This window comes from Ornithorhynchus anatinus, chromosome 1 (assembly GCF_004115215.2).
Source record: "Ornithorhynchus anatinus isolate Pmale09 chromosome 1, mOrnAna1.pri.v4, whole genome shotgun sequence".
Lineage (NCBI taxonomy): Eukaryota > Metazoa > Chordata > Mammalia > Monotremata > Ornithorhynchidae > Ornithorhynchus > Ornithorhynchus anatinus.
This window is the reverse complement of record NC_041728.1, coordinates 130114080-130127909: the sequence shown is the minus strand read 5'-3', so window position 1 is coordinate 130127909 and position 13830 is coordinate 130114080. Positions and strand designations below refer to the sequence as shown.

General features: G+C 51.4%; 1 protein-coding gene across 1 annotated transcript; it reads right to left on the bottom strand.

Moving 5' to 3' along the window:
* Positions 1 to 206: 206 nt before the first annotated feature.
* On the bottom strand, positions 207 to 12401 carry C1H2orf72 (chromosome 1 C2orf72 homolog; the record flags this gene model as incomplete). The annotated part of the gene is made up of 3 exons (XM_029062673.2): positions 207 to 747; positions 9699 to 9812; positions 11846 to 12401. Coding segments are annotated over 3 exons (762 nt in total), but the record flags the coding sequence as incomplete, so codon positions are not given.
* Positions 12402 to 13830: the final 1429 nt, after the last annotated feature.

Below are 13830 nucleotides of genomic sequence, written 5' to 3'. Positions count from 1 at the left end.
ATGAGAAGCCAGGTCCTTCTGACTCCCAGGCCCGGGCTATATCCACTAGGCCACGCTGCTTTCTTGTCCTGGCTCGATCCTCCTTGCTCTGGAGGAAGTGTTGGGAGAAGCTGGAGCTGGGGATGGCTTTGTCCTCTTTTCTCCGAGGGAGAAGCAAGAGGTGTGTGTTTGTGTGTACGTGTGTGTCCCCAAAGTGTCCGCACTTCTAGGTGCCTAAATAAGCTCCTAGGCTTTATTAGTAATTGGGTAGCTCTACAGCCCCTCAGGTCAGCTACCCTATTATTCTTACTGATAATGACGATAATGACCTTGGGAGGTAGGTTAATCTTCTCCCCATTTTACAAATGGGAAAGCTGAGGCACAGCGGGTTAAAACGTCTAGCAAGGATCCCACAGCGAGTCGGGGCTGGAAGGAGAACCCCGATTTCCCAACCCAACTGTTTGTCCTGTCCAACAAGGTTGCGGTCATCCTCACGACAGCCCCGCGAGGCTCCGTTTTACAGATGGGGAAACCGAGGCACGGCGAAGGGAAAAGGTTTGGCCAATCAGGGAGCCCGGGCCGGGCTCGGACGACGCCCGCTGTCCCGCTCCCGTCGCGGAGCCCCCAGCCGTCGGAAGGCGGGCCGGGTTTGGGCCGCCGCGTCCCTGTACGGCTCCTATGCTCTGCTCCCTCTGCTGCCATCTTGGCAGTCTCCGTTGGGAGACACAGCGGTCAGCGCCAGCTCCTCCTCGGGGTCGGGAAGGCCGTCTGAAACAAAGAAGGCAGAGAAGCCGTGGAAAATCCGTGGAGAGGAGACCGTCGAGAAACTGACAGAGGAACACAGCACAGGGGTCAACCTTTTAGGGAATTAGAGAATTCTAATACATTAGAGAATTAGTCAAGGCCTAGTGAGTAGAGCACGGGGGGGGGGGGGGGGTGATACAAGGTGATCAGCTTGTTCCAAGTGGGGCTCACAGTCTTAATCCCCATTTTCCGGATGAGATCACCGAGACACAGAGAAGTGAAGTGACTTGCCCCAAGTCACCCAGCTGACAAGCGGCGGAGCCGGGATCGGAACCCATGACCTCGGACTCCCAAGCCTGTGCTTTTTCTACTGAGCCACACTGGCAGATCCCAGGCCTGGGAATCAGAAGGACCTGGGTTCTCATCCCGCTCTGTCCCTTGTCTGCTGGGTGACCTCAGACAAGTCACTTCACTTCTCTGGCCTGTTACCTCAGCTATAAAATAGACCATGAGCCCCATGTGAGAAAGGGACTGTGTCCAACCTGTTTAGCTTGTATCTACCCCAGCGCTTAGACCAGTGCTTGACATATAATAAGCGCTTTACAAATACTATTATTATCATTATTATCATCTACAGCTACCTACTTGTCCTCCGTCCTCGTTTTTTCGAATTATGTGCTCTTGGATCCGCTCCCTTTTATTTACTCCTCCCTCAGCCCCACAACACTTATATCCAAATCTGTAATTTCTTTATTTCTCTTAATGTCTGTCTACCCCTCTAGACTGGAAGCTGCTCGTGGGCAGGGAATGTCTAACTATTCTACTTCGCTGTATTCTCCCAAATGCTTAGTGCAGTGCTCTGCACATAGTAAGCGCTTGATAAATATGATAATAATAATAATAATAATGTTGGTATTTGTTAAGCGCTTACTATGTGCAGAGCACTGTTCTAAGCGCTGGGGGAGATACAGGGGAATCAGCTCGTCCCACGTGAGGCTCATAGTTAATCCCCATTTTACAGATGAGGGAACTGAGGCCCAGAGAAGTGAAGTGACTTGCCCACAGTCACACAGCTGACAAGTGGCAGAGCCGGGAGTCAAACCCATGACCTCTGACTCCGAAGCCCAGGCTCTTTCCACTGAGCCGCGCTGCTTCCCATTCGAATTCCGGGTTCTAATTCTGGCTCTGCCATTTGTCCGCTGGGTGACCTTAGGCAAGTCATTTAACTGCTCTCAGTTAACTGAAAACCCTCAGTTTCCTCATCTGTAAAATGGGGATAGGGACTGAGTTCAACCCAATTACCTTGAATCTACCCCAGTGCTTAGAATAGTGCCTGGCACTAGTAAGTGCTTAACAAATACCATAAATGTTATTGTTGTTGTTAAATACCATCGACTGATTGATTGGGGAGGGGTCAATGAAGGTACTTGGGGATGCTCACCCCAAGTTCACCCCCTCACTTACTGAGCGAGCACCAACCTTGAAAGAGCATGGGCCTGGGAGCCAGAAGACCTGGGTTCTAGTTCCGCCTTTAGTACTGGCATGCTACAAGGCCATGGGCATGTCACTTTTCTGTGCCTCAGTTTCTTCATCTGTAAAATGGGGATCGAAGCTCTGTTCTCCTGCCTACTTAGACTGAGAGCCCCATGAAGGACAGGGACTGTATCTCACCGGATTATCTTGTATCTACCCCAGTGCTTCCTTGGGCAATTAACAAATCCCACAATTGCCATTATTCTCTAGCTTCCTAGAATGAGGGAGAACTCAGTGCCCTACTAGAGAGTGTGCCCTTGTTTTCTGGCTGTGAGATCGAGTTACCAAGAAATCTCTGCACCCTTGTGAGCAAGGGGGAAAAGGCTCCTTGCTCACCCTTCTTTCAGCACCGCAAGGAAGAAGGTGCAGGCCGGGTGAGTGGAAAGGAGGGCTGACTCTCTCCTTTAGCTTCAGGGCACCAAGTAAAAGACATTAAATAAGCGGTTCAAAGCAAGTTCCTTGAGAAGCTGGGGAGAAAACCCCTCTCCTTACTCCCACGTAATAATAATAATAATAACCATAGTATTTGTTAAGCACTTACTCTGTGCGAGGCACGCTGGGGTGAATACATGCAAATTGGGTTGGACACGGTCCCTGTCCCACGCGGGGCTCACAGTCTCAATCCCCATTTTACAGAGAGGGGAATTGAGGCACAGAGAGGTGAAGTAACTTGCCCGATTTGCAGGCAAGTAGCAGAGCCGGAATTAGAACCCATGACCTTCTGATTCCCAAGCCCGGGCTCTATCCACTACGCCATGGCGTATCCATGCATGGGGAAAGAAGAAAGAATCGAAGCCACTCCCCTGTCCCGGCTCTGCCACTTGGCAGCTGTGTGACTGTGGGCGAGTCACTTCACTTCTCTGAGCCTCAGTTCTCTCATCTGTAAAATGGGGATGAAGACTGGGAGCCTCATGTGGGACAACCTAATTACCCTGCATACCCCAACGCTTAGAACAGTGCTCTGCATACAGTAAGCGCTTAACAAATACCAACATTATTATTACCGTACTTTCCACCTACTTCAAAGCTTACAGGGAAACAGTCCAGGCCCAGATGAGTCACTAAAGGGTGATTCTCAATCTGGGTGGTTAATATTAATCAGTGCATCAGAAAGGGCATCTACCGCTTTATCAGTCCACAGACAAAAGTAGTTCCCAAATTATCTTTGGTCGCCAAAATGACCAAAATTCTTGCATGAATGAGTTCCTATAATACCAGACCAACATACGTAAGACACACAAAGAGTAAGAGCTTGACAAATACTGTAATTATTGTACACACACAGGCTCACGCATACTCTGTCTCCCCCTTTTAGACTGTGAGTCCGTCATTGGGCAGGGATTGTCTCTATCTCTTGCCGAATTGTACATTCCAAGTGTTTAGTACAGTGCTCTGCACACAGTAAGCGCTCAATAAATACCACTGAACGAATGAATACATGCACAGAGACAGACATACACACAAACACAGAAACAAGAGACGCAAATAGTAACTGCTTAACAAATAACATAATTATTTTTATACATACACAGAGACACACAGACACATACGTGCATACAGAGACGTACACACACAAAAAAACAGAGAAGACCCGCACACATAGTAAGTGCTTAACGAATACCATAATTCGTTCATTCATTCAATCGTATTTACTGAGCACTTACTGTGTGCAGAGCACTGTACTAAGTGCTTGGAAAGTACAATTCTGCAATAGAGACAATCCCTGCCCACACCGGGCTTCCAGTCTAGAAGGGGGGGGGGGGAGATAATTATTTCACATACACAGAGACATCCACAAACATTCACATGGAGATAAGACACACATAGTGTTTAACAAATACCATAATTATCATACAAATACAGAGACACACAGACACACACATACACAGACATATACACACAGACAAGACACACATATAATGTTTAACAAATAATAATGATGGTATTTTTTAAGTGCTTACTATGTGCCGAGCACTATTCTAAGCGCTGTGTAGATACAAGGTAATCAGGTTGTCCCATGTGGGGCTCACAGTCTTCATCCCCATTTTCCAGATGAGGTAACTGGGGCACAGAGAAGTTAAGTGACTTGCCCAAAGTCACACAGCTAAGTGGCAGAGCCAGCATTAGAACCCACGACCTCTGACTCCCAAGCGCAGACTCTTTCCATTAAGCCACGCTGCTTCTCCAAATCATTATTAAACTCACACAGGGACACACAGACACACACACACATACAGATGCAGACATACACAGACAAGACACACCCACAGTGTTTAATAAATGCCATATTTATGATACATAGACATGCACACACAGACAAGACACACACATAGTAAGTGCTTAACAGATACCATAATTATAGAGACATATATAGAGACATACACACACACAGACAAGACACACACCTAGCAAGTGCTTAACAAATACCATAATTATTATACATATAGAGACACACAATCACACACATACACAGAGACACAGACACATACATACACAGACAAAACACACACATAGTCAGCGCTTAAAACAATACCATAATTATTATTATACAGAGAGTTCCAGGCGCACCCTCCACCCCCCCACACACACACTCACCCCTATGCTCCCTAATCTCAAATTAGGGAAATAGGAGGATGATAACCTGCCCTGCCTCTGATTCAGTTGGGGAACCAAGTTCTTAGAGGAACAGAAGATGGGAAAGCAGGAAGTGTAGGTGAGGAAAGAAAACACGGCCTGGGTGGAGAGAAAGAGCTGAGTGGGGGAGAGGGAGGGGACGTCAGGGAAAGAATCCTAAAGAGCTGGATGGGGGCGACAGGGTGCAGAATGGGGAGCACGGGATGGGGAGCGCGGGATGAGGAGTTTAAGACGGGGGAGCACAGGATGGGAGCGCGGGATGGGGAGCAGGAAAGCCCAGGCGGCTCAGAGAGCTCAGGGGCAGAGAGTGGAGGAAAGGCAGGTCCCTGTCCATTGTTAGGCTGTTTCTGCGTGCCAACCTCTTTTCCAAGCTCTGAGGCAGATAGGAGGCAATCGCTGCAATCGGATTAGACAGTCCCTGTCCCCCGTGGGGCTCCGAGTAAGAGGGAGAAAAGGGATTGAATCCCCACCGGTCAGATGAGGCAACTGAGAAATTAAGCCCCTGACCCAAGATCACACAGCAGGCAAAAGGCAGAGCTAGGATTAGAACCCAGGCCCTCTGACTCCCAGGTCGGTATCCTATTCACTAGACCTCGCTGCTTCCCTCTACCTTCATTCATTCAATCGTATTTATTGAGCGCTTACTGTGTGCAGAGCACTGTACTAAGTGCTTGGGAGAGTACACTTCCACAATAAACAGTGACATTTCCTGCCCACAATGAGCTCACAGCCTAGAGGGGGGAAGACAGACAACAGTACAAATAAATAAATTACAGACAGGTACATAACTGTACACATGGGAAGCAGCATGGTCTAATTCATTCATTCATAATGGATAGAGCTCGGGCCCGGCAGTCGGAAGGTCATGGGTTCTGATTCCGACTCGGCCACTTGTCTGCTGTGTGGCCTTGGGCAAATCACTTCACTTCTCTGTGCCTCAGTTACCTCATCTGAGAAATGGGGATTGAGACTGTGAACCCCATGTGGGACAGGGACTGTGTCCAACCCGATTTGTATCCACCCCAGAGCTTAGAAGAGTGCCTGGCATATAGTAAGCACTTAACAAATAAAACCATAATTATTATCATTATTATTACTGTTACTATTAGCATTAGTATTAAGTGTTGTGCACGGCATAGTGGATCGAGCACAGGCCTGGGAGTCAGAAGGTCATGTGTTCTAATCCTGGCTCCACCACTTTGCTGGGTGATCTTGGGCAAGTCACTTCACTTCTCAGGGCCTCAGTTACCTCATCTGTAAAATGGGGATCGAGACTGTCAGCCGCACAGGGGACGGGGACTGTGTCCAACTTGATTTGCTTGTGTCCTCCCCATTGCTAAGTACAGTGCCTGGCACACAGTGAGCGCTTAACCAACACCATCATAAGTGCTGTGGGGCTGGGCGAGGGAAAGAACCTCCTCCCAGCTAGAACTGAGAGCGGACAGAGAAAGTGTGATCTTGTCTTACGCAGTCAAGTCGTCTCCGACCCACAGCGACGCCACGGACACAGCTCTCCCAGAACGCCTTCGCTCTCCATCTGCAATCATTCTAGTAGTGGATCCATAGAGTTTTCTCAGTAAAAATCCAGAAGTGGTTTACCATTGCCTTCTTCCACACAACCAACTTGAGTCTCCGCCTTCAACTCTCTCCCATACCGCTGCTGCCCACCACAGGGGAGTTTTGACTCGTAGCTGACTGCCCGTCACTCGCTAGCCACCGGCCAAGCTAGGAACGGAACGGACAGGCCTCTGCCTGACTCTCCCTCCCGTAGTGACTGGTAGAGGACTGGAAACTCTCCAGATGTGACCCCGAGAGGGGACGAGAGTGTGGATCCCACACTATAGTCTGGAATGGTGGGGGGACTGAGGAGTTTTCCCCTCTCAGCAGTAACTTACATCGAGTTGTCTTCAGTACTCACTCAGAGCACCACTAATGGGGAATGTACTCTACCTCTCCTCTGTTCCTGTCCTTGTTAAATGGCCATTTTTACTTACTTTATCCTGTTATTCTTTTTCCACGCTAAAGAATAACGGATATAAAATAAAAATATTAAATATTTATGATGGATAAGGGAAATAGTAGAGTAGGTGGAACCTCCCTTTATCCTTTTTCCAGGATAAAGAATAATATCCTGTTATTCTTTTTCTATTCCTTTTTATTCTTTTTAAAGGACTGGATTTATCCTCCCCTAATAATGACGGCATTTGTTAACGATGGCATTTGTTAATCGCTTACTATGTGTGAAGCACTGTTCTAAGCGCTGGGGGGATACAAGGTGATCAGGTTGTCCCACGTGGGGCTCACAGTCTTAAGCCCCATTTTATAGATGAGGTAACTGAGGAACAGAGAAGTGAAGTGACTTGCCCAAAGTCACACCGCTGACGAGTGGTGGGGCCGGAATTAGAACCCATGACCTCTGACTCCCAGGCCCAGGCTCTTTCCACTGAGCCACGTTCCTTCTCTAATACCCTCTCAGGGTGGCACCTGGACAGTTTCCAGTCCTCTACCAGTCTCAACTACGGGAGGCAGAGTCAAGCAGAGGCCTGTCCATTCCGTTTCTAGCTTGGGCAGTGGCTAGCGAGTGGCAGGCAAACTGCTACGAGTCAAAACTCACCCGTGCTGGGCAATAGCGGCACGGGGGAGAGTCGAGGGCAGAGACTCAGGTTTACTGCGTGGAAGGCGGCAATGGTCAACCGCTTCCGGATTTTTACCGAGAAAACTCTCTGGATCCACTACCAGAACGATGGCAGATGGAGAGCGGGGCGTTCTGGGAGAGATGTGTCCGTGGTGTCGACAGCATGAGACAAGACAGTAAGAATAATAATGATCTCTCCTATGAACCAAAGCTTTATCAAGGCAGGGGAGTTTGCGTTTGCTGACGAAGCTCAGAGTTATGCCACATAGGGCTACCCATAAAGGAAAGATCTACACTGAAGCTTCAGACAAAAGTCGATTCACCTGCGCTGGGCAGCTGCGGCATAGGAAGGAGTCAAAGCCGGATGATCAAGTCATCAAAATGTTGATTCTTTCAATCGTATTTATTGAGTGCTTACTGTGTGCAGATCACTGTACTAAGTGCTCGGTCAAGGACAACGGCAGAGATTCAAGTTTTTACCGCGCGGAAGATGGCAATGGGAAACCACTTCCTGGGAAACCACTTCCGTATCTTTACCAAGAAAACTCTATGGACACACGTACCAGAACAACTTCAGAAGAAGGGACGTTCTGAAGAACGTGTGTCCGTGGAGTCGCTGTGGCTCAGAAACAACTCAATGCATCTGAAGAAGGAATAACAATAATAATCACGGTATTTGTAAGGCGCTTACTATGAGCCAGTCACTGTCCTAAGCTCCGGGATCTATACAAGATAATCAGGTTGGACACGGTCCCTGTCCCACAAAGGGCTCACGGTCTTAATCCCCATCTTACAGATGAGGGAACTGAGGCCCAGAAAAGTTAAGTGACTCGCCCAAGGTCACAGAGCAGACAAGTGGCGGAGCCGGGACTAGAACCCACGACCTTCTGACTCCCGGGCTCCATCCGCTAGGCCGTGCTGCTTCTCACGCCCTCCCCTCCCCGCCTTACTCTCCGCATCCTCACTGTGGGTCAAGGAACAGATCCGAATTATTATCCTAACACCTTTTTCCCAGCACCTTACAGGCAAGGGCTCAAAGAATGTCAAAGCAAGGGGAGGCACATAAATCGTTATTCTCCTGATCCCCTACTCATTCAACCCACTCCCTGGGCCACGTCCTCCCGCGGTCCCGGAATGCCCTCCCTCCTCACCTCCGACAATCTAATTCTCTTCCCCTCTTCAAATCCCTACTTAAAGCTCACCTCCTCCAAGAGGCCTTCCCAGACTGAGCTCCCCGCTTTTCCCTCTGCTCCCTCTACCCTCCCCCCCACTTCACCTCTCCGCAGCTAAACCCTCTTCTCTCCCCTTTCCCTCTGCTCCTCCCCCTCTCCCGTCCCATCCCCTCAGCACTGTACTCGTCCACTCAACTGTATATATCTTCCTTACCCTATTTATTTTGTTAATGAGATGTACATCACCCTGATTCCATTTATTTGCTATTGCTTTAATGAGATGTTCTTCCCCTCGACTCTATTTACTGCCATCGTTCTTGTCTGTCCGACTGCCCCGATTAGACTGTAAGCCCGTCAAAGGGCAGGAACTGTCTCTATCTCTTACCGATTTGTACATTCCAAGCGCTTAGCACGGTGCTCTGCACATAGTAAGCGATCAATAAATACTATTGAATGAATGAATGAACCCACATATTCAACCGGTCACTAAGTCCTGTCAGTTTTACCTTCACATCATAGCTAAACTCCTCCCTTTCCTTTACACCCAAACTACTACCATGCTGATAGGAGGCAGCCTCTATCAATCAATCAATCCAAAGGGCTTATTAAGCGCTTACTGAATGCAGAGCACTGTACTCAACGCCTGGGAAAGCACAATACAGTAGAGTTGGTAGACACGTTCCCCGCCCGCAACGAGGTTACGTTCTAGAAGGAAAAGAGAGGAAAAACCCCAAAGCCAACCAGCCCTTAGCTGAAGCGGGAGGTAGAATCAATCGATCGATGGTTTTTACTGAGCGCTTATCGTGTGCAGGGCACCGTACCGAGCGCTTGGGGGAGTACGATACAGTAGAATTGGTAGACGAGATCCCTGCCCTCGAGGAGCTTCCAGTCTAGAGGGGGAGGTAGATATGGAAATGGATGACGGATAAGGGAAATAGTAGAGTAGGTGGAACCTCTCCTGCAGCCCTCGAGCCCACGCTGAGGCAGAAAGCGGCACTCACCTTCGGTCTGCCGGTTGCTGGTGGTCGTGACCCGGCCCTTCCTCCTGGTCCGGGGGCCCCAAGGAAGGCAGCTAAAGAGGTCGGAGAGTCCCGGCCTCTCCCGCATCCGCTCATCTAAAACACAAAGCGCCACATTGGTCCGAGGTCCTCTCACCTCACTTCCCTCCTTCTCCATCCCAGCCGGCACAGTCCGCTCCTCTGGTGCCGCTAACCTTCTCATCGTTCTCGCCTGTCCTGCCGTCCACCCCTGGCCCGCGTCCTACCGCTGGCCCGGAACACCCTCCCTCCCCAAATCTGCCAAACAACCACACTTCCCCCCTTCAAAGCCCTACTGAAGGTGAACCTCCTCCTGGAGGCCTTCCCAGACTAAGCCCTTCTTTTCCTCAGCTCTTCCTCCCCTCCACCTCCATCTCCTCCTACCCACTTCCCTGCCCCACAGCCCTGTTTTATATATGTGCATATCTATAATTCTATTTATATTATTGCCTGTTTACTTGTTTTGCTGTGTACATATCTAGAATTCTATTTATATTGATGCCTCTTTACTTATTTTGACATTTGTCTCCCCTCCTTCTAGACTGTAAGCCCACTGTGGGCAAGGACTGTCCCTCTCTATTGCTGAATTGTACTTTCCAAGGGCTCAGTGCAGTGTTCTGCACGCACTAAGCGCTTAAAAAATACGATTGAATGAATAGACCACATGATGGAGAGACCACCCTGCCTGCTTAGCCTCAATGGAAGGTCTGTTGGTCTGCTGGGCAAAGCGCAGACTTCAGTGAGAATAACAACAGCAGTGATGGTACTTGTTAAGCGCTTACTATGTGTCAGGCATTGTTTTGAGCGCTGGGGTGGATACAAGGCAATCAGGTTGTCCCACGTGGGGCTCACACTTTTCCTCCCCATTTGACAGATGAGGGAACTGAGGCTCAAGAAAGTGAAGTGGCTTGCCCAGGGTCACAAAGCAGACAGGTTGCAGAGCTGGGTTAGAAATACCATTATCATATTAACAATAATAATTATTGTTCCAGCGTGGAGGGGGGAGAGGGACATGATCCGGGCTGGATGTGCCTCTTCTCCTCCTCTTCCCCTCTTCTCCTTCTCTTCTTTCCTCCTCTTCTTTCTTCCTCCTCCTTCTCTGCCTCCTCCTCCTCCTTCTCTTCTCCTCCTCTTCACCTCTTCTTCTCCTCTCCTCTTCACCTCTTCTCCTGCTTGCCTCCTCCTCTTCACCTCTTTTTCTCATCCCTCCTCCTCTTCTCTGCTCTTCACCTTTTTCTCATCTCTCCACCTCTTCTCTCTTCCTCTCTTCACGTCTTCTTCTCCTCCTCCTCCTCCTCTCCACCTTTTCACCTCCTCCTCTTCTCTGCTCTTCACCTTTTTCTCATCTCTCCTCCTCCTCCTCTCTTCACGTCTTCTTCTCCTCCTCCTCCTCCTCTCCACCTTTTCACCTCCTCCTCTTCACCTCCTCCTCCTCTTCTCCTCCCCACCTCTTCACCTCCTCTTCTCCTCTTCACCTCTTCTCCTACTCTCCACCTCTTCTCCTCCTCTTCACCTCTTCTCACTTCTCATCTCTCTTCCTCCTCCTCTTCACCTCTTTTCCTCCTCCTCTTCACTTCTTTTTCTCATCTCTCCTCTTCTCTCTTCCTCCTTCTCCTCCTCCTTTCTTCACCTCCTCTTTTCCTCCTCCTCTTCACCTCTTCCTCACCTCTTCTCCTCTTCGTCACCTCCTCCTCTTTGCCTCCTCCTCCTTCTCTTCACCCCTTTTCCTCCTCCTCCTCACCTCCTCCGGGCCGGTCCTGGGGGGGGGGGGGTCGGTGTCATCCATTCACTAGCATTTGCTGAGCGTTTACTACGTGCCGAGCACCGGTCCGAGCGCTTGGAGAGTGCAAAGGGGGCAGCGGAGGGAGACGCTGGGCGGCCCGGTGTAATGACGATAACGTTGCTATTTGCTGAGCGCTTACTAGGTGCAGAGCACTGTTGTAAGCGCTGGGGGAGATCGGGTGGTCCCACGTGGGGCTCACGGCCTCAATCCCCATTTGACAGGTGAGGGAGCTGAGGCCCAGAGAAGCGAAGTGGCTGGCCCACAGTCACCCGGCTGGCAAGGGGCAGGGAGAGGGTGGGGAGGGAGAGGGCAGGGTTTGGGGGGCTACCTGCGGGCGGACGGGGGCCCAGGGCGGAGGTGAGGGCGAGGCAGGCGGCCCGACGGACGTCCTGGAGGGAGGCGGGCCGGGCGGGGCAGTAGGCGACGACCCGCACGGGGCCTCCGGTCATCCGGCCGAAGACGGAGCGCAGCCCGGCCTCCAGCCGCCGCACCTGCTCGTCCTCCTCGTCCGGGCGGGCCTCCGGGCGGAGCAGGGCCACGCCGACCAGGGCCGGGCCGCCTTGCCTGCGGGCTCGGAGGTCCCGCAGCAGGTGTCTCAGCGCCCTGCGGGCCCCGGCCCTCCGCAGCCGCCAGGCCCGCACCAGCAGCAGCAGCAGCCCGCAGCGCAGGACACGGCTCCCCGGGGCCCCCTCCGCCTCCGCCCCCGCCTCCGCCCCCGGGAGGCCCTCCGGGAACAGGGCCCGGCCGAAGGCCCGGAGCAGCTCCCGGCTGGGCTCCCGCTCCCACAGCTCGCCCACCAGCAACACCCGCTCCCCGCCGCCCAAAGCCCAGGCCGCCTCCAGCAGCGCCCGCAGCTGCCGCTGCCCGCCGCCGCCCTCCTCCTCCTCCTCCTCCTCCTCCTCCTCCTCCTCCTCCTTCTCCTCTTTCTCCTCCTCCCCGCCGCCCTCCGCCGGGCCCGGCTCCCCGGCCATCCCCGGCCCTCCCCGACCCTCCCGCTGCCCCTCGCCGCCCCCGGCTCCGCCTGCTGCCCCCGGGCCTGCCCTCCGGTCCCGCCCCCGCCCCCGCCCCCCGGACAGCGCCCAGCCCCGGACTCACCGACGGCACTCCCTCCTTCTCCTCCTCCTCCTCCTCCTCCTCCTCCTCCTCCTCTTCTCCTCCTCCCCCTCTTCTTCTCTCCTCCTCCTTTTCTCCTCTTCTCTTCCTCCTCTTCTTCTCCTCTCCTCCTCTCCTTTTCTCCTCTTCTCTTCCTCCCTTTCTCCTCCTCTGTTGCTTTTCTCTCCTCTCCTCCTCTTCTCTTCTGCTCCTTTTCCCCTCCTCCTCTCCTTTTCCCCTCCTCCTCTCCTTTTCTCCTCCTTTTCTCCTCTTCCTCCTTTTGTCCTCCTCTCCTCTTTCTCTTCTCTCCTCTCCTTTTCTCCTTTCTTCTCCTCTTCTCCTCCTCTTTCTCATCTCCTCTCCTATTCTCTTCTCTCTCTTCTCTCCTATCCTCCTTTCCCCTTTTCTTCCTCCTTCTCTTCTCCTCTTCTCTTCCTTCTCTTTTCCTCCTCCTCTCCTTTTCTCCTCCTCTCTTCTCTTCTCCTTCTCTTCTCTCCTCCTCTTCTGCTCTTCTTCTCTTCTCTTCCTCCTCCTTCTCCTTCTCTTTTCCTCCTCTCCCTCCTCCTCCTTTTCCTCCTCTCCTCTTCTCCTGCTCCTCCTCTCTTCCTCCTCCTCCTCTTTCTTTTCTCTTTTCTTCCACCTCAGGTCCAGATCTTCTCCCTTTTCCTTGCACTTAGATTTGCTGTCATTATTCACCCTTCCCTCAGCCCCACACCACTTATGGACATCCATCCGTAATTTATTGATTTATATTACTGTCTGTGTCCCCCTCTAGACCGTGAGCTCGTTGTGGGCAGGGAACACGTGGCGGAGCGTGGTGGACACTCCCAGGTCCGAGCTCTATCCACTACACCGTGCTGCTTCTCACAACCTGAGGACAGTAACCTCAGCCAGAATCTCAGGATAGAAATGAGAATTCGGGTCCCTGGGTACTTTAAAACCAAACCTGTTACCTAACAAGAACTGTTGTATGACAGCCAACTTTATTCTGGGGCCAGTCTGGCAGGGGATGTGCCTGTTTATTGTTCTGTTGTCCGTTCCCGAGTGCTCAGTACAGTGCTTTGCCCGCAGTAAGTGCTCAATAAATAAATACGATTGAAATTGCGCCTTCTGTCATCACCAGGAGGGGAGCATTCATTCATTCAATAGTATTTATTGAGCGCTCACTATGTGCAGAGCACTGGACTAAGCGCTTGGAATGAACAAGTCGGCAACAGATAG